This window comes from Pan troglodytes, chromosome 13 (genome assembly GCF_028858775.2).
Source record: "Pan troglodytes isolate AG18354 chromosome 13, NHGRI_mPanTro3-v2.0_pri, whole genome shotgun sequence".
In the NCBI taxonomy this organism is placed as follows: Eukaryota; Metazoa; Chordata; class Mammalia; order Primates; family Hominidae; genus Pan; species Pan troglodytes.
Genome location: NC_072411.2, coordinates 71,354,689 through 71,376,201, shown reverse-complemented (window position 1 = coordinate 71,376,201; position 21,513 = coordinate 71,354,689). Strand labels below are relative to the sequence as shown.

Sequence of the window (21,513 nt, the reverse complement as noted above, 5' to 3'; positions counted from 1 at the left end):
TAGAAAGGCATTATTGTATGTTATTTTAGTCAAAGAATATTTTTGCATTTATTGCATTCTTCTGTTATATAAGAGAAAGTTTAGAGAATTAGGATAGTGAATATTTTTAATGCTTGTTTTTTTTTTTTTTTTTTTTGAGATGAAGTCTCACTTAGTCACCCAGGCTGGAGTGCGATGGCACTATCTTGGCTCACTGCAACTTCTGCCTCCTGGGTTCAGGAGATTCTCCCAGCTCAGCCTCCCAAGTAGCTGGGACTACAGGTGCATGCCACCATGCCTGGCTAATTTTTTGTATTTTTAGTAGGGATGGGGTTTTGCCATGCTGGCCAGGCTGGTCTTGAAATCCTGACCTCAAGTGATCCACCCACCTTGGCCTCCCAAAGTGCTGGGATTACAGGAGTAATCCACCACACCTGGCCTTTCATGCTTTTAGGAAAAATTTGAAATTCTTTTAAACGTGGGACCTGGAGAATCGCTGAACTTCCTTTTTTTTTCTTCTATTGAGACAGAATTTCTCTCTGCTGTCTATGCTGATTACAGACTCCTGAGCTTAAGAGATCCTCCTGCTATGGCCTCCCAAAGTGCTGGGGTTACAGGCATGAGCTACTGTGCTGGCCAGACTTTTTGAATGGAAAACTTTTTAGCTTGGTTTCAGTTGATTAACCCTCAATTTCTTTATGTCCTTAATTCTATGGCGTATGCCAAGGCATGAGTTGAGGTCAACAGAAATCCTTTTACGATGATAGAAAGATAACGATGTCCAAGTTTAATGTACAGTATAATGACTTAAGGTCAATTCTAGGAAAGCCTGTATATTTATCATCAATTTCTTTTTGGTGATGGAATTATATACCTACAGTATTTCATGTAAAACTCCAGAGGATCACCTGAAATATGAATGATTTACAATAGACAAAATAATAAAAATGCTAATCGTAGGAAAATACAAAAATATATAAACAAGAAAATAAACATAAAAATGCATAAACAAGAAAATAGCAAGTTGGGAGCAAGCTTGCTTTTGACTCTAGTTTGACCTGTGTTTCTCAGAATAAATCTTGATTTTCACTCTTGCCCTTGACCGAAGCATCCTACCAAGCAAGGTGGCTTAGATTTTGAAAGTTTTCTCTCAGTCAGATAGTAGGGGAACAACTCTTAGAATGTTAGAATTAGATGAGTAGTGGGAATGCCCTGGAAGGAACCACCCTTCATGGAGGGACGGCTGTGCTTCAGGCATTGTGCCAGAGGTTTACAGGGACCTCTTTAATCCTCACCGTAACCTGATTTTGCAGGTCAGAAATTTTGTAGGTAAGAAAACTGCATACTGTATCAGTTTAAATTCAAGTTCATCAAGCTAAACCAGTTCAGTAACAAATATTTATTGAGTGAAGGTTCAGTGGTAAATGAGACACAAACAGTTCCTGCCCTCATGGAACTTAGAGTTTGGAATGACATAGGGACAGTCAGTGCTTTGCCAGAGTTGAAAGCCATGCATCTCTTGGCTTTCTGGTGATTGCTTTTTCCATTGGTATTCTTATTTTAGCCATTCTTACTGAATTTAATTTAAATTTTACTTAATTATTATAATGCCTATGGATCCATGTTCTGCATATTAGCTCACTCATACTCATCCAAGACTGTAACTATAGGTACCCAACACCCAGAATTGAGATGGCCACTGAAAACTCTATTCTTGACCAACACTCTAATATAATTTTATTTTCTTTAATTGCCTTTGTAAAAAGTATAATACAAACAAAACTCCAGTAAGCAAATGGCTTTAATTATTTGTGTGTCAGTTAGTAGAGATTTTATTGTATATATTTTCTGGTATAGTTTATTACTGAAGCCATACTTCTTTTTAGCATTAAAATTCTAAAATTTTATATTTATAATAGTGACAAAGGTTTTTACTGTAATTACTAATGATATTTAAAACACAGATTAGGCAAAATCTTAGGAAATATACCCTGCTTTTTTTCCTTCCATTTCTGGCAATCACTGCAGATAAACTTGTAATTTTATTCATGTTGCTATTAATATGGGGACATTATAAATTCATCATGTCTGTGCAGAAACCTGAACACCACTTTATCACACGTGGGTATCAGTTGGTGACAATGTAATATTGTTGATTCTGTGTCAACAAGCTATTGAATTGTTTCAAGTCATCACAATCACATTATAACGTGAAGTGATAACATTGACAGAGCCTGAAAGTGGTTTGGAGACCTCCTCATGCTATTTGAGCCCAGGCATAACAAACCAGGGCCAAAGGACTCCTGGTGCAAAGATAACCTGCTGGTGAGGCATGTTCTGAAGTTCTTTTTGCTCAATCTGTTAAAAGCAATGCAGTAGGGGACACACAGGAAATTTAATGTCATTCTACCATGAGAGTATTTGCAAATATAATATGTCCTTCTTTATAGATTTACAAGGCAATGATTTGGCATTACATTTGTTTCTGTATAGGGAAATTAAAATCATGATTATGCTATATTAGCAAATTGCTTATAAAACAAATTACAATTTTTGATTGTAGGATAAGATGTACTCTTGTAGCCCCCTCCCTCCCTCCCTCCCTCCCTCCCTCCCTCCCTTCCTTCCTTCGTTCCTTCCTTCCTTCCTTTTCTTCCTTCCCTCCTTCCTTCCTTGTAGATCTCTTTGTCATCTTTTGGACATCATCTTAGTTTCACACATATATTCTAACACATCATATATAGTTCGTTTATTGAGGGTAGGCTGGGTACTAGGAGGTCCTGTAACAGGCCCTGGGAATACAGAGGTCGCTTAGTCTCATCTGTTCTGTTCCTTATATTTCATATATCCAGGTCGTGGCAGGAGAATTTTGAACTTTCTGCTTATAAAATCATTTCCAAGGCATAACTTGTCACTAAAGGGGAAAAATACAAAAATATTGTGTAAAACATCAGCAAAACCAGTTTTTAAAAAAGAGAATGACATATTACATTTTTATTAAAAATGTTGACTTCAGTTTACTAGATGATTAATTATCAGTACTTACTGCCCAAGAAAAGGCTTTTAAACTTATTGTTGGAAATCTTTTGGCACTCTTGCTGCACAATATTTCTTAATAGTTTAAGAAAATTCTTACTCTGTTGGCAGAAGCCATACATGCCCATCACTAAATGGTCAAGGTTGAGGCATGCCTGTGTGTGCAACTCAGTTATTCATCTAATGAATGAACTGTGGATAAAGTTTAGTGTTTGTGTGAATAACAATGCAATGAGCCTCACCATCACCAAGCATAAACATTTCTGATAAGAGTTGTCATCAGAGTTGCTTATTGATGTTGAAGCATTGGTTTCGTTAGAGTAAACTATGTATATATATGTGTATGTGCATGTACGTATGTGTGTGTATATATATATGTATATACCTGATCTCTACTTTCTGAAAATTTACACATTTAGAATGGGAGGTTATTTAGTTCCTAGCATGTAACGTGTGACTTATAAACCCACTTAGCAATTACATACTGCTTCAATCTGAATTTGGGCCATAGCTAAATAAGGGTGAGTTGCCATTTTGTACCAAATTGAGGTTAAGGTGCAAGATGCCAGGTGTCATTTAAACCAAGGTTAGGATGCAAGATGCTAGGTCTCATGAAATTTAGTGTCTGGACACTGATTGCTAACCTTGACATCTCTCCTTTCTGCCCTCTTTTTCTCTGTCTCCCTTTTTCTTTTTCCTCCTATTTTTGCCTCTTCTCTCTCTTCTCGTTTCTTTAGAGCTTGTTGTTACTATTGCAATAGTCAAGAACTAAATAACATGGAGTTAGGGAGAAGGAATACAGCAAGGTGTTTATAAGATTCAGTCAAGAAGGTCCATTTAGTAGTTATAAATAATTTAGCCTATGACTATGGGGAATTACCAAATCTACCAATTGAGAGTCAATTTCTTCTCTTCTTGTTGCTATTGTCATAATTTGCAGTATCAAACTATTGTTCACTTGATAACCTGGTGATCTCATCTCATTATTAAGATGACCAAAATGAAAGTGATGCTTATAGCTTTAACATATGTCAGTTTGATTTATGGTTCAACACTTGGACCTAATTAATCAGGAAAACCCTAATTTGATGCTGTCTGTCAATGCTAGTCTGAAACACCATTCAAAAGCCTTAAGCAAGAAAGCTGCCTTTCTAAAGTCTCTCTTGTCATTTATTTCTCATGAATGTCCATTTTCTTTTTTAGTGTTTGATTCCACTCAACCATTTTCCAGTAATTTATATTGCTAATCAAAAAGCTGTATAGGAATTCTCTGGGTGACTAAGACTGGAAATGTGCTCTGAAATGGGAATGATTTGTAGATTTTGCACAGGGTGTGTTAAATCATGAGGTGCTGAAGGGCATGTTATTCTTGTAAGTAGTTTGATTCATTGGGTCCTTATTTACCTGGGCAGGCAGGCCATCTTAAATTTTCTTCTGTTTGGATAGTCTTCTTTTCAACATCCTATAAGTGTAGCTCTTTTACCATGAAAGATGTAAATAACCAGTTAGTCTCTAGTGGGGATTGGGGGCAGAGGAGAAGAAAGTCTTGGGCTTAGTTTCCTTCCATGTGTAGGGAAGGTTCCTCTCCAGGAACCTCAGTGACTTAGCTGATAGAGGAGGCACTGCATGAGCTATTCAGGGGGAGCACAGAAAAGACTGGTACAAATACACTTTCAGTGCTTTGATGCTGGCTAACAGGAAGTTTTCATTGCTCAGCGTTCTTGGTAAAAACTTGGACATTCTTTTGAATGTTTGAGCGCTTAAGTGATTGTCAATTTATATTTTTAATTTTTTGTGAGTGTATGCAGTTGGGATGGGGAGAGGACATTTGGAGAAATTATTTTTTTGCTCTGATAATGAATACGGATGGGAAAAGTTTGCACCATAACGCAGAGGTGCTTATGACTGTTTTTCATAGCCACAATCCTTTACATTAATGATGAACTACTTGAGGATTTCAGATGCTTGTGTTTTTCTAGTGTGGTCCCCTCCCCTTGAAGGGGTAGACCTGTGGACGTGTGATGGAATGGAGCATTCCAGGGTGAAACAGGCCTTCCTGGAAATTAGATTCTTTATCACACTCCCAGGGGAGTTCATTTCAAGTTGCTGGTACTAGCAGTGGCAGCGTGAGATTGCCCAATCCTAGGTGCTCTTATTGATGGGTGGGAAGGAGTGGGATTGCTGTTCAAGAAATTTTATTATCTTTAGAAGGGAAGAATGTATTATATTTTTTTTTAGATGATCTCTTTCATGTGGGCTAAGATAATTTTGAGCTCTGACTGTCCAAGCTGCTTAGAGGTTCTGAGTTGTTCTCCACTGGGGGTGGTACTGCCACTTTCAAGCGGCATAGATGTGCCTGGGAGTGTTTTTGTCACCGTGATGTGGGGGAGCACTACTGGTGTTCCACAGGTGGGGGCCAGGGATGATGTACATACTGCTTTGACCAGGACAGTTCTGCAAGATGAGTAATTGTCCCACCCCAAATGGCGATAGCGTCCTCTGAAGAACCTCTGAGAAGTGTGGCTTTGCTTATAATGTTCTGTAGTGCTGATGGACTGCCTGATTGTAGAGGTGAGAGGTGCATAATGAAAAAACAGGTGGGATGTAAGAGCCTTGGGGGAGAAAGACAGGTGACTAGTGTTTAAATGGAAACGGAGAAGGGTAGCTCAGTTATAAATGGCTCAGTTTAAATCTCTCATTGCTCAGAATTGAGAGGCTGCTCAAGTAGTACATCTCATTCTGCTGCCATTTGGTTATTGGAAAGGCACTTTATTTTAATTACTAAGCAAATATTTAAGTAATCTTTGAGATCAACTATCTTGAGAGCTGACTGGATTCTGTGGCCTGGATACTCAGACACGTCCAGCTTGGAGAGGATGGTGGGGGCTGGTCACTAGGATGTTGTTGGCAATGCCCTAAGGCAGCAGTCCCCAAGCTTTTTGGCACCAGGGACTGGTTTTATGGAAGACAATTTTTCCATGGACAGCAGGGTGGTGGTGGGGGAGGGATGGTTTCGGGATGACACTGTTTCACCTCAGATCATCAGGCATTAGATTTTCATAAGGAATGCACAACCTAGATCCCTCTCATGTGCACTTCACAACAGGGTTTGTGCTCCTATGGGAATCTAATGCAGCCACTCATCTGACAGGAGGTGGAGTTCAGGCAATAATGCTCACTCACCCGCCTCTCACCTGCTGCTGTGTAGCCTGGTTCCTAGCAGGCCACGGACCAGTACCAGTTTGTAGCCCAGGGACTGGGGACCCCTCCCTCATGGAACCTGTTCGTAGTTTGCCATGCAAGTGGACCTGCTTTGGATGCTTCTGGGGCAGCTGGAGGGGCTGCAAGGTGAGACCCTTCTCTGCTAGCAGCCTCTTGCCTGCACCTACCAGCCTGCTTACTGGGCTCAGTGTTGGGGTGAGGTTCTGGGGATTGAAGTGGAGCTCCAAGCTCTTTTCATGGTCAAAGTCTGTATGCTAGTTCAGGCTTTACCTACTCAGAGTGATCTTCACTTTTAATGCAGTTATTGTCTGAGTAATCACCCTCATACTCATTTGATAGGCACTCTTTGGCTTGGCACTCAAAGCTCTTTTTTCTCCATCTTCTCAGCCTTGTTGCCTACCACTCTCCAAGAGGTCACCACTGCTTGGGTCATACTTATTAGACCCTCACCCATGCTAAGCTTCTGTCAAGTTTTTGTTCTTTTTTTTCTTAGAGACAGGTTTCACCGTGTTGGCCAGGCTGGTCTTGAACTCCTGGCCTCAAGTGATCTGCCTGGCATGGCCTCCCAAAGTGCTGGGATTACAGGCGTGAGTGATCACGCCTGGCCTGTCAAGTTGTTTTGACCCTACACACAAAGCCTGGTCTCCCTCTTCACCTTCCCAAATCCTGCTTATTCACAAAGACCCAGTGTAGTCTTATAATTCTTTGTGAAGACTTCTCTGATGACACCGGCCTGCAGTGTTATTTTTTTTCGCCAAAGCCAGTTAGTTTTTATTATCTCCATTGCTTATTTGGAACCAAATTGTCTGTTGTCAGAGGCATAGCTTTGGAATCAGACTGCCTCAGTGTAAATCTGTGCTCCACTACCTAATAGCTGTGAGATTTGTTCAAGCCTTGTTGTCCTCATCTATGAAATGGGGCCATTGATACCATCTCACAAAGCTGTTGTGAGGATAAGTAAGGTAATGCATGGGAAGCAGTTAAAATATTGCTGGCAAGTTCTGGGTGAACAAATGCTGTCGCTTTGCAGGACATGAAATGATGAAATAAGTACAGGCTCTGGAGTCACACAGGTCCTGGGGCTAAATCAGACTTCGACATTTTCTACCTTTGTGGCCCTTGGGGGAGTTGGTTAATGTCACTGAGGCTCAGGTTCCCCTTCTATTAAATAAGTATAAATCTCACATCATACAGTTCTGAGAGGATCCAGTGGATATGTATAAAGCTTTATATATTGTATAACACATAGTAGGTACTCAGTAAACAATATCAGCTGTTGTTATTGCATGGATATTTAATTTATAACATATAAATCACTTTTGCCCCCAATAAACTTATAGGCTCTGTCAAAAAAGGACCATATCTTATTTTTCTTTTTTCTTCCACTGATCCTAGGACAATTGCATATAGTAGTTATGAATTTATTTGTGGCTTTAGTGAATCTGGCATCATATTCTTTTGGTCCTTATTTATTTATTCATTTATTTTTGCACTTAAATGATGTGTCTACATGATAATGCATCAATTTGCATTGTGGGTTTTGTCCCCAAATCTTTGACTTCTTGAAATGTCCTTATAGTATTGTTTTGCTCTAAGAAAACATCAGGGCTCTGAATCAATAATTGGGACAAAGCAGTCTATTCAGCAGTTTGTAAACTGGATTAAAAAAAAAACCAAAAGAATTCCTGCCACCTATTTGGTGATCTGTAAGGAAAACCAGACAGTTAAAATGTTGCACAGAAAGAGACTAGCAGGTTGGTTTGCTGTTCCTGTCTTGTTTCAGTTTCATTAACTAAATCCTTGACTATTCTATCAATTTGACACTAGACAGGGTAGAGTGCTCCATACAATTTGTTATCCTTGGCTATCATCACTATAGTGTAAAGTTTTGGAAATAAGCAGGTGACCCTAAATCTTCAAAAGGGGACTGGCCTTGTTTATGTGGGCAAGGTATGGGAATTGTAGTGAACTGTCAGCCAACTTATGAATATCAGAAGGATGTCTATCCATACTAAAGGAATCAAAATTAAGTACAGAAAAAGTGAAGCAAAAATTATGGATAAGTTAAGGAATTGCCTCTTAAATTTGTTTGTTTCTTTGAGTTCAGTGAAGGTGGAACTATTAAAATGTGATTTACTCATACAAATTTTTAAAAAGTGGACTGTACCTCCTCAGGTAGACCAAGTGTTTGGAAGGACCAGCATGTGTTAAGAGGATCTAGCGGGGAAATAGGATTTGCCACAGAAATTACCTTACTCTGTTAACTTTGGACAATGTTCCATTGACTACCACTTGTCTTTGTCTTATAAGAATAGAATTTACGGAAGGAGAAAGAAACTTACAAGGAACGGGTAAAAGAATGAAACTGCTATTAACATGACTCAATGTTTTTTTCTTTCTTTTTTTTTTTCAAAAAAAAACTTCTAGATATTCCCCTTTTTTCAGATTATTCCAGATTCCATTTTTCTTTCTATGGATTTAAGATGGTAAATTTCTATTTAAAGTCTCATTGTTTGCTCTGATAGCTTTCTATATCTCTGATATATAATGGTCTCAGCAGGCTGAGTTTTACAAAGAGAATTCTACACTTCCTGACGAACATGCATTAGCTATTCCATAAGCACCCGGTGCTGTGCCAGAGGCTGTAAATGACACAGAGGAATGTTCTCAATCCAGCGTTGTTCCTTGCTGTGGAAAACAAACAGGCAAATGACTTCTCTTCTCTGGGCGCTATCTGTTACTCTAATATCTTATCTTAACACATTCTTAGTCCAACACTTACCCAGGAAGCTTGGGATATGGCTACTTATGAAGAAAGGATTACTCTTTTTTTTTTTTTTTTTCCCCCTAGCTTTGGGCTCTTTATGAGGTTGGAAAACAAGTTTATTCCTATGTCTAATAAAATTTTACTACCGATTTCAAAACGCTTAAATTTTTTTTGCATTGCTTTCAATTGCTGCAATTTTTCCTAAGCCCAATAATTTTTTAATGCTATGTTAGTCACCAAGTAAACTACTCTTTTTCTCCAACTGAAGTATATAAGCACTATGGATTCTATGCCAGCCCAATAATGAACTCAATTAATGTTAATTGAGAGCAGCTTTGGGGGAAAAAATCAGATTTTTACATTCATTCTTGAGTTTAGTGGAATAAACTTTTTTTTTTGGTGAAAGGGAACATAGAGTAGTGGTCAAGTAGCACGAATGCTGGAATCAGAGCTGTCAGATTCAAATCCTTGCTTTGCACATATTTGCTGTTGGATCTTTGGCAAGTTACCGAATTGCTCTGTGCTTCAATTTATTTATTTGTAAAATATTCATAATAACAGCATCTATTTCATAGGGTTATTATGAGGATTAAATGAGCTAATGTTGGCAGAGCACTTAGAATGGTGTGTGCCATTTAAGTGCTATTTGAGTACTTCTTTTCATCTTTGCACCATCTATTCTGATTGATGGGACAGACAGGGGCTAGTGCTGGAGAGATAGGGTGTTCATTTGGTTCTGATGGTTCCTTTGTGATGATTGCCTGGTTCTTAACAAAAGGTTTTTATTTCAATGTGGATTGTATTTTCCTCCTTTCCTCCTTGGTTTTTACTAGAGGGATTTTTTTTTTTTTTAATCAGGCAGCCCCCAAACCAGAGAGGCTCCTGGAGAATGTTTTAAAGTTACATAAATGATTGTTTGCAAGATTACTTCTTGGCTAAAACTGGATTGGTTGAATGTGGCAGTTTTGAGACTATTTTCTGAACAAAGTTTTAAAGCTGGCTCTATGTAGATTTTTTTTTTCTCCCTGTGGGTGGCTCCAATGTATGAAATCATCCCCTTAGCTTTTTATTTTTTTAAATCTTCAAATAAATAACAAAATGTAGATAATATCTAGATAAAACTTTTGGAGGGCTTGTGAGTAAAGGCTACTTATTTAAAACAAAACACTCAAAATAAATTGCATATAGACTAATTGAAGTAAGGGGCACCTGCAATTGTTATTAGACCTAATCTAGACCTTTTCACTAGTGGTTTATTTTTGGTTTATTTTTAAACAACACATATTCCCTTTATGAGAGAATGAGCTTCTGAGGCCAGTGAAGCATTTTGGCTGATGGCTGAGAGGTCACCCAGCAATGATAAAGTATCAGTTTGTTTTTTCTGGAGAGATATTTCCAAACAATAGTCATTTGGGAGTTATAAACAGGCATCAAAGTTACTACTGAAAAGGTGAATTTGACAAATGAATTATAGATCTGTTGATAAATTGAGTAAATTGGATTTGATATATTAGATAATGGAGTGAGATCAAGTGTGAAAATCACTACCTATAAAAATTACTTAATTGCAACATTTCCCCATCAGTTTCATTTTTCATATGTGTGATTTTAAATAATTGACTTTGAAGTGTTTTATAAAATGACTTTTGGGTCTCTATTTTGTGTTCTTTTCATGATGTGTTTAACTTGGTATTTTAGTTTGGCAAAAACAAACAAATGCCCCCACCCCACTCCTCAAAAATGGGACTTGTAATAAAAGTTGCTTAAGAAATAGCATTAATTATATATATTTTCAAAACAGGCAATATATATTGTTCTGATAATTTCCTCCTAAATACTCAGTCTCTAAATTTATATTTTTCTTTTCTCCATAGCAATATGAAACTGTCTGTAAGAGGACTGTTCTTTATGATTGTTATAATTTTTCAACCAGAAGATACTACCTTTACAACCTCAGATACTAAGGGAGACAAATGTACTGAAATTACAAATGTATTATGTTGGATTACTAACAATAGACCTAATTGATAAAAGTGATTTAATATATGTTGTGTTAATAGCTAAACCTCCAAAGCCCCTAATCTCCCATGGAAATATTGCTTTGTAGAACAAAATCCAATGAGAAGTTCTGGGATTCCAGAGTGAATTTGTACATTCCTTAGGGGCATTTTTGCAAGGGAGGTTGTTGTGTTTTAAAGGTAGTTGATAAGAGACCTGCACCACCAACCCCAGACCTGCACCACCAACCACCATCATGCATTAGTCTATAGAAGGTATTTGGGTGTACGTACTCCTGTACCACTCGGTACCACCATTTAGCCAAGCGAAGTTTCTGACCATTTGCAGCATACATTATAAATCAGGATGTCACTACCAGACAATCAGATTTGAACATTCCATGAACAAAGTAGCCTATATACCCTAGAAATAGATCACTTAACTATGTTTATGTCATGCTGTTGATATGCCTGCATTTACACAAATCAGGATAGCACATTGCTTATTTATTTTAGGAGTAGGTAATTGATCTGTATATTTACCTAATTTTGGGTAATTAGCCAAAAATTGAAATGGGTAATTTAGCATGATTGCTTAAATACATGGGGAAGATATAATTATTCTTCCAACTGCAAAAATTTCTCCTTTATCCCTTGGGTTTGTGAAAGAATAAAATAATTTTGAGTCTTCTCTAAGTGGGGCTGGTAGTGGCTGCTTTCTTTGAAAAATTTTTCTATGTGGCATATAATGCTTGGGAAGGTCACTGGCCAGGTATTTGGGGAACTTTGTCCCTTGGGGAGACCTAGGAAAATCACAGGATATATTAGTTCAGTGAAGTGAGCTTGTTTAAGTTATATTGTCCTTCCAGTATCACTAGGGGCTATCACTGCCACTTGGGGTGTCAACTTTTGGTGTCAAGTTTGTATACTCTTGTTGGCTGCAGAGATTTTGTTTTGTTTTGTTTTTGGCTCTTTGGTTTAAAAAAAATTGTTTGCAGAGATGAGCTTATAGATCTGGCAAGTTATAATTTAATTTTTAAAAATTAAGACAAAATATTAGTCTGAATCTAAGAATGAAAGGCCATAACTTGCTATATATGATTTAGTAATAAAAAATCACTTAAAAAATAAGGTGAGGAACTCAAAAAAGTATAGTCAAGCAAATGAAAAGTTACTCACGATGTTATCAATCAGAGATAACCACTGTTAACATTCTGGTCTTTTTACGCTTTTTTTTTTTTTTTTGCATATGTAACTCTGTTATCAGTAAAAATTTACATCCTTGTTTTGGTTACATTAAATTATAAGTATTTCTCTAAGTACTTAGAATTTCTCCATAACCATTTTTTAAGTTACTAATATGTCAATATAAAGATGTAAACAAATTTAATCCTTTTATTGTTGGACATTTAGGAGGTTTGCAACTTCCTTTGCTATAAATAATGTTGCGATGAAAATCTTTATACATAAATCTTTGTCTACTTCTTTGATTAGTTCCTTAGGAAAAAAATCCTTGAAGTAAAAGTACTAAATTAAAGATCAAGTATTTTTAAAAAGCAAGATACGTGTTGTCAAACTGCTTTCCCAGTGAGTTCCATCAAGGTACACACTAATCAACTGTGTATGAAAATCACTTTCTTCCCACGGATGTTCAAATAAATATTTTTATATTAGCATTGGGAGAATGTTTACCTAATTTTCTAATTTGCATTTCTTTGATTATCTAATTAGTTGAATAATTTTTCATTTTATCAAAAATTTATATTTCTTCGGTTAAATATCTGCATGGCATAAGTTTTTACAATTTCTGTCTATTATTGCAGAATGTGACAGTGCGCATTTTCGCTGTGGAAGTGGGCATTGCATCCCTGCAGACTGGAGGTGTGATGGGACCAAAGACTGTTCAGATGACGCGGATGAAATTGGCTGCGGTAAGTGAGGAGGGGCCAGGCTAAGTTCTATTTTGAGTAACTTAAGTGCTTCGTGGTGATTTCAGCTGTAACAAAGAGAAGAGCTATGCCTTTTAGTGACAGAGCCAGGGCTGGGCCCAAGTCTTTTGAGATCTGTGTGGTTGAATAGAGAACTGATGGCATTAACAATAATTTCACTCCCTTCTGAGGTAGGGGTTCAATTCACATTGATGATAGAACATCAGTTTCTATCTCACCCTTATCCCTTGACCACAACTTTGATATGGAAACATATTTGGGTGCAGTTTTCTGGAGTCTGTAAGTGATTATTTCTAATATTCACTCTGTAAATTTTGTGTACCCACAAGAACAAACAAAAAATAATGTTATCTGAACTACTGTGATTTGTAAGTCAAAGAGGAGTCCATTTTTATGTAAAGGATGTAGAATAACTTGTGTCAATTACCATAAAGAAATCACAGAATTGGTTAGTGTGATTTATGTTTTTTAAAAATTCTAGTTTTAAAAAATTTGAAAAATACGATAATGTAGTAAACTTCAAATCTAATTAATTATAAAATGACTTTCACATTCATTTTGTCATTTAGTTTTCTCACTAATCTTCTGAGGTCGGTTTCAGATTAGGAAATTGAGACTTGGAGAAGTTAAGTCATTTATTAAAGTTCTTACAGTTGGTAAGTCTATGCACAGATCCCATTGCTCTTCCCAACTTCCTATCGGTGATCAGTCATACATCTGCAATTTCCTTCATCCCAGCAGGTGAACTAATGAGGGTTATCTTTCAAAAATCAGGAAAGCAGTTGAAAAATTTTTGTTTTGAATTGTTGGCCATCTTATGGCATACCATAGCAGTCAAACTTTGGTGTGTCATTTAGATGACAACGCATTTGAAAATGGGAGGAAGGGTAAGGATGGGGTTCTGTACAGTGCTCCTCAAATGCTCATGCACAAATGGATCACCCAGGAGCTCATTAAAGTGCAAATTTAGATTCCATATTTTGAGGTGGGACCTGAGCTTCTGCGTTTCTATAAACTTCCTGATGATGTTGATGCTGCTAGTTTGTGGACTGCACTTTGAACAAGGGACTAAACTATATTTGTAGAGACACAATCATGTGCTAACTATTTGCCTCCTCTGGGCTTACTGAGTTCATTTTGATTAAACAATAAAAGCAAAAAGGCAAGGGCAGTGTATCTGGGGTAAAGGAATAAGTGAACAGCTATGCCAGCAACTCTTCAGAGATTGTTACCTGTATTATATTTTATTGACCTGTAAAAATAATAACAATAACAACAATATCAATGACGATAGTGATAGCAAGTAACATTACATGACACTTTCACATACATTATTTAACTTATTTTTCACAACAAACAGTGAGATGAGTATAGTCCCCATTTTATGATGCGTACATTGAGGTTCAGAGAACCTGCCAAAGATCTTAAAGGAAGTAAATCATGGAAATAATAATTATTTGATTCTGGGTTTTCTTTCCCAAATCTCATGAATTTTCCAGTTCATCATGATACTTTACTATTAGTTATTATGAAACAAATAGTTTAACAGTAACTCACAGTTAATGTTTACTTGAATGAAGCTTTTAATCTAACACCTTTATCATAATTTTTGTGTGTGTATGTGTGCTGTTTGTTTTATTCTCTGTGTTTTTAAGTTGCTTTGGTTCATGAGTTTGTTGTGATGCTGTTGCTGAGCTTATTTGACAGTGAACTCTGACTGGCGTCCACAGACTCTAGTATAAGGGTTGTTTACTATTTGCCTTCAAATAAATTGGGCAGGAGTTGACATGATACACTCTTCTGGAACAAGCATTGCTTGCTAGTATAATGGGGAGGATGATTGCCATAATGAGTCCTCTTTTGGTTTGTTTTAGCTGTTGTGACGTGCCAGCAGGGCTATTTCAAGTGCCAGAGTGAGGGACAATGCATCCCCAACTCCTGGGTGTGTGACCAAGATCAAGACTGTGATGATGGCTCAGATGAACGTCAAGATTGCTGTAAGTGTTTGGAGAGGAATCTTGCTTTGGCTTTGTGGACACCTAAAACCCAACCTGTCGCAAAGAAGTTACACACAATGGGATGATTCTTTATAAATGTGGAGCAGAGCCTTAAATCATAAGGGAACCTATGCCAGCAATCTCATTCAGGGGTTGGATGATATTGAAAGTACGGATGTACTGAAGAATTATGAATATACCCCAGCAATTTGGAAGTGAGATAGGTTCCCAATCTTTAATTTTGATTATGTTATGCTCAAGAAAGGAACCAAATATTTATTGGAGTGTATAGCTGGGTGTCTTCATGTGTGTGGTTGACAGCTGAATGAGTCCTTTGGCTCTGTGGCATACTTGGTATTCAAACCTTCCACTCCTTCTGCCCCAATATTAAATTCTCTTCTTTTTGACTGAGTGGAAGTAGGTAGGTTTGTTGGAGGGCTTCTTGGTGGTTACTTCAGTGACTGCTGCCACAGCCACCATAGAGAGAGCTTGAACAAGAAAGAAAATAGTAGCGATGAAGCGGATCTTGGCAACTGCGGCATCCCTGGACATTGAGGGGGTTTGGTTCAGTAACCTGGAAAAAACCTTTAAATTCTAATTTCTTTGGAATCAAACTGGAAAAGACTGTTTTAATAGGTCTAACAATAATTTTATTTTATATATTTTTATTTTATTATTATTTTTAGAGTCAGGGTCTCACTCTCTCGCCCAGACTGGAGTGCAGTGGTGCGATCACAGCTCACTGCAGCCTCAAACACCTGGGCTCAGGTAATCCTCCTGCTTAAGCCTCCTGAGTAGCTGGGACTATGGGACTATAGGTGTGCACCACCATGCCCAGCTAATTTTTAAATTTTTTGTAGAGACATGATCTTGTTACGTTGCCCAGGCTGGTCTGGAATCCTGGGCTAAAGTGATCCTCCTGCCTTGGCCTCCCAAAATGTTGGGATTATAGGCATGACCCCCCCATGACTGGCCTGAAAATAATTTTAGATGAGAGTAATGTTGGGTAAATATAAGATGGCGACCTATGAGCAATTTGTCTATCACATGTATCATTCCATTCCTTTCTCTATTAAGGATATTTGTATAATTTAAAATCATTCTTGTATCATTGTGGATGTTTTTGGCTGCAAGGAAAGAAAACACAACTCAAAAAAGTTAAACAAAAAGGGGATTTATTATCTCACATAATAAGAAGCCTAACTATAGGGTTGTTCCAGGGTTGATTAATTCCCAGCTCAGAAATATTATCCAGTTTTTTCTCACTTTTTTGCTCTGCCATATTTATCCTATTGGCCTTTCTTGATTGCATAATAGCTGCTCAAGTCTCAAAATTTGCATCCTGAAGGCCTGACATTCTCTCAGGCAGAGAGGAGGTTCTTAATAGATAGATACTAAATGCATAAATGATGGGTTGTTCATCTTTAGGCTATATAGTTTTGAGTGTATTTTCTCTTACTCCTCTCACAGAGTGGGAAGAAAGCTGAGCTTTATTTTGCGATTCAATGTGTGGTGGATGACCCTTTGCTAATAATAATACTTTACAGAGGGGATTGGAACTACTAAGGGCAACTGCTTGGGAAAAGAGACTGGAGATAAGTTTATAGCAGTCATTTAAAAACAATATTGCATATCATTTTAAATGACTATACATTTCATGAGGCAATTCTCCCATTTTTAATGATATAAAAATTCTCCATTAGATATCTTTTAACCACAAACAAAATATGCCACCTCTGTATTCACTAAAGTTACCAGATAACTCCTGATTGCCAATGGGCACTTTTCCTTCCTTCTCACACTGGAAGGGCCTTTAGATTGCACTTGACTCTGGAGACCATTCCTCCTTCTTGACACCACTCCCTTGGCTGCCATGACTCCCAGCAGTCCTGGCTCTCTTTTGAGCTGCTTTGGTCATTCCATTTTATTTTCCTCTTCTACTCAGCCCTTGAGTATTGGTGTTGCTCAGAGCCCTGCCCTGAGCAGCTTTTCTCATTCTGGACACTCTCAGGATAGTCTCACCATTCTCATGATTTTAGTGACCCTCTGTGGCCTGATGAGACTTAAATCTATGTTTACAACCCAGATTTTTGCCCACACTTGAATCTTGTATACTCAACTACCTTTGGACCTCTGCAAGTTGCCTTGAACTCAAGGTGTCCCAACTGAAAATAATCATCTTCCCTCCTGAACTGGATTTTCCTTCTATATTTGCTAGTCTACATATTTTATCTTTATTAATAGAAATAGCATTTAACCCACTATGAGGCACTGGCAGAAAATACAAAATCAGTCTTAAACTATTGGAAATAGGCAGATGGAGGCTCTCTTACTTGTTGGATTTGTGAAACGTATTTCATAATGAAAGTATTTTATTAGATGAAGAAGAAAGATTGCTGTAAGTGACATGAAAGATATAATCAATTAACATGAAAAGGCTATCACAATCCCCTAGGCACCCATGCTAGAAACTTGGAAATTATTCTTGATTCCTTCCTCTTTTTCACTGCCCACATTGAATCACCAACTCCTGCCTAATTTGCCTCATAAATATTTCTAAAGTTAATCTCTTCATTTCTCTCTCTTTTATTTTTATTTTTTGGCAAGGACAGATTTTTTTTTTTTTTTTTTTTGAGACAGGGTCTTGCTCTGTTGCCCAAGCTGGAATGCAGTGGTGCAATCATGGCTCACTGTAGCCTTAACCTCCTGGGCTCAAATTGTCCTCCCACTTCTCAGCCTCCTGAGTAGCTGGGACTACGGGCGCATGGCACCATACCTGGCTAATTTTTTTTTTTTTTTTTTTGTAGAGATGGGGTTTTCCCATGTTGCCCAGGCTGGTCTCCAACTCCTGGCCTGAAGTGATCCACCCACCTTGGCCTCCCAAGTGCTGGGATGATAGGTGTGAGCCACCATGTCTGACCCATCTCTTTATTTCTGCTCCCACTGCCAACATCTCTCATTTGGGTGTCGGCAGTAGTCTCTGGGTTGGCCTCCCTGCCTCCAGTCCTGTGGATCCTTAGATTCTCTCTGACACTGATGTTGGTCTAACTAAGATTCTTTGGTAGCTCTCCATTAATTCCAGGAGAAAGTTCCAATTCCCTAACACGGTTTACAGTGGCTTCCAAGATGTGACTAGTGCTTATTTTCCTATGTCTATCATTTGCTATTCTTGCCTTGAAGTGGCCACTTGGGCACAGCAGTGCTTTTAGTTCCTGTGGGTGTGCCATGCTGTGTCCTAGCCTTTTGTCTCCGTGCAAGCTGCCTGAATGCTGAATGCTCGGTTCTAGACAGTCCTTCTTTGCTTTTGGCCTACCTGACTGCTGCTTCTTTAAGACCCAGGGAGGTGTCACTTTTTCAAGGAAACTGTCCCCACCCATGCTCCCATCCCAGAGTGAATTAAGTTCCTGGATTGATGGTTCTATCATTCCTGTGTGCCTATAATCCACTTTCATAATTGTTTTCTAATTACTCCTTAGTGTCCCCTAGAAGTCTATGAGCTTCTTGAGGTTAGGGATTGTGCCTTATTCATTTGCAGATCCCCATATTGCTATACTGTGTGGTACATTATAGGCCCTCAACAGATGTTTGTGTAATTAATGAATAGATGAATCTCAGCATTAGATTGGTTGATGGAATTATATAATTTTAATTTGTTTTCTCTCTACATTTGAATGAGCTTTTAATTGCTTCTTCGTAAGCCCTTTGAAAACCTAAGCACAAAATTTAGAATTATTTGGGCTTGACGTAAAGAAGAAAGCCAAGTTAATTGAAATAGTACTGATTCCTGACCTAGGTTCTTTTCATATTTTGTTTGAGACAACTCATGACTTGCCTTCTCGGGAATAAAAGAAAGTTCTTTAATTTTATGTGAAAATTGGCAATATATACTTAAATAAATTATTTGGAAATTTAATGAGGAAGTATTAATCTCTTTAACCTTTTTCAGATAAAATTGTGTCTCTGCCATGGGCAGAATTCAGACACTTAAGTGCCTTCTGGAAAAATCTATCTATTCTGCCTTTATTAATAGAAGTAAAATTGGACCCACAGGTATAAGGTACTTAGAGAAAATATGAAATTATTTAGTGTTAGAAGTAGGCTGACTTGAAAAATTTTGTTTGCTGTTCCAGAATTATAAGACACCATTTTACTAATTAAACAGAAAGAAGGAACAAAATGACAAGGAAGATATAATCAATTAAGCATAGAGAAGGGTGTTAATTATGGTTTTATAATTATTATATCTTATCACATGATAATTTCTATAAGTTTGAATTTTCAAGTACCACCTTGAAAACTGTCACTGTCTACTTATCTTTTACGTATTTTTTTTTTTTTTTAGAGACGGGGTCTTGCTTTGCTGCCCAGGCTGGAGTGCAGTGGCATGATTACAGCTCACTCTAACTACATAAAAAGAGAAGTTTTTTTTGGCTCAAGTGATCCTCCTACCTCAGCCTTCCAAATAGCTAGGACTACAGATACTTGGAAGTGAGCCACTGTGCCCAGCTAAATTTAGTTTTATTTTTTTTAAGATATAAGGATCTCACTATGTTGCCCAGGCTAGTCTTGAATTCTTGGCCTCAAGTGATCTTCTTGCCTCAATCTCCCATAGCTGGGATTAAAGGCACGAGCCACTGTGCCAGGTTTACTTGTCGTTTGAAAAGGTTTTTCATGTTAAGTTTTGGTGGTACATTCCTTAACAGATCTAATTTTATCACAAAACCAAGTTTTGCTGAACCTAAATATCTATACTACATATAAGTAAAAGAAGCTCTGTAGGCTGGGAGCCTCGGATCCCTGACAGTTTTGCAGAACGCTGATATCTATGGACTCTAAAATAGACTTCATTTATAGATACCCACGGACCACTAATGGACAAAAACATGAATCGGTATGTATTGTGGCATTCAAATCCTAGCGCTTTGGGAGAGGAGGGAGGTTCCAAGATGGCCAAACAGGAACAGCTCCAGTCTACAGCTCCCAGCGTGAGCAACATAGAAGACGGGTGATTTCTGCATTTCCAACTGAGCTTTGAAGAGAGTAGTGGATCTCCCAGCACAGAGTTTGAGATCTGAGAATGGACAGACTACCTCAAGTGGGTCCCTGACCCCCGAGTAGCCTAACTGGGAGACACCTCCCAGTAGGGGCCGACTGACACCGGATACGGCCGGGTGCCCCTCTGAGACGAAGCTTCCAGAGGAACGATCAGGCAGCAACATTTGCTGTTCTGCAATATTTGCAGTTCTGCACACTCCACTGATGATACCCAGGCAAACAGGGTCTGGAGTGGACCTCCAGCAAACTCCAACAGACCTGCAGCTGAGGGTCCTTACGGTTAGAAGGAAAACTAACAAACAGAAAGGGCATCTACACCAAAACCCCGTCTGTACATCACCATCATCAAAGACCAAAGGTAGATAAAATCACAAAGATGGGGAGAAACCAGAGCAGAAAAGCTGAAAATTCTAAAAATCAGAGCACCTCTTCTCCTCCAAAGGAACGCAGCTCCTCACCAGCAACAGAACAAAGCTGGATGGAGAGTGACTTTGAGAGTTGAGAGAAGAAGTCTTCAGACGATCGGTAATAACAAACTTCCCCAAGCTAAAGGAGGATGTTCAAACCCATCGCAAAGAAGCTAAAAATCTTGAAAAAAGATTAGATGAATGGCTAACTAGAATAACCAGCATAGAGAAGACCTTAAATGACCTGATGGAGCTGAAAACCATGGCACGAGAAGTACGTGACACATGCACAAGCTTCAATAGCCGATTCGATCAACTGGAAAAAAGGGTATCAGTGATTGAAGATCAAATGAATGAAATGAAGTGAGAAGAGCAGTTTAGAGAAAAAAGAGTAAAAAGAAATCAACAAAGCCTCCAAGAAATATGGGGCTATGTGAAAAGAACAAATCTACGTCTGATTGGTGTACCTGAAAGTGACGGGGAGAATGGAACCAAGTTGGAAAACACTCTGCAGGATATTATCCAGGAGAACTTCCCCAACCTAGCAAGGCAGGCCAACACTCAAATTCAGGAAATACAGAGAACGCCACAAAGATATACCTCGAGAAGAGCAACTCCAAGACACATAATTGTCAGATTCACCAAAGTTGAAATGAAGGAAAAAATGTTAAGGGCAGCCAGAGAGAAAGGTCGGGTTACCCACAAAGGGAAGCCTATCAGACTAACAGCTGATCTCTCGGCAGAAACCCTACAAGCCAGAAGAGAGGGGGGGCCAATATTCAACATTCTTAAAGAAAAGAATTTTCAACCCAGAATTTCATATCCAGCCAAACTAAGCTTCATAAGTGAAGGACAAATAAAATCCTTTACAGACAAGCAAATGCTGAGAGATTTTGTCACCACCAGGCCTACCTTACAAGAACTCCTGAAGGAAGCACTAAACATGGAAAGGAACAACCGGTACCAGCCACTGCAGAAACATGCCAAATTGTAAAGACCATCGAGGCTAGGAAGAAACTGCATCAACTAACGAGCAAAATAACCAGCTAACATCATAATGACAGGATCAAATTCACACATAACAATATTAACCTTAAATGTAAA

At 38.2% G+C, this 21,513-nt stretch overlaps 1 protein-coding gene across 4 annotated transcripts in view; it reads left to right on the top strand.

Moving 5' to 3' along the window:
* Positions 1 to 21,513, top strand: part of LRP2 (LDL receptor related protein 2) — a 232,678-nt gene that overhangs the window by 26,175 nt on the left and 184,990 nt on the right. For all 4 annotated transcript variants that reach the window (XM_054679929.2, XM_515882.7, XM_054679930.2 and 1 more), the window contains exons 2-3: positions 12,825 to 12,932; positions 14,825 to 14,947. In XM_054679929.2, coding sequence (XP_054535904.1) covers positions 12,825 to 12,932; positions 14,825 to 14,947 — 231 coding nt within the window. The remainder of the gene's footprint in view (positions 1 to 12,824; positions 12,933 to 14,824; positions 14,948 to 21,513) is intronic.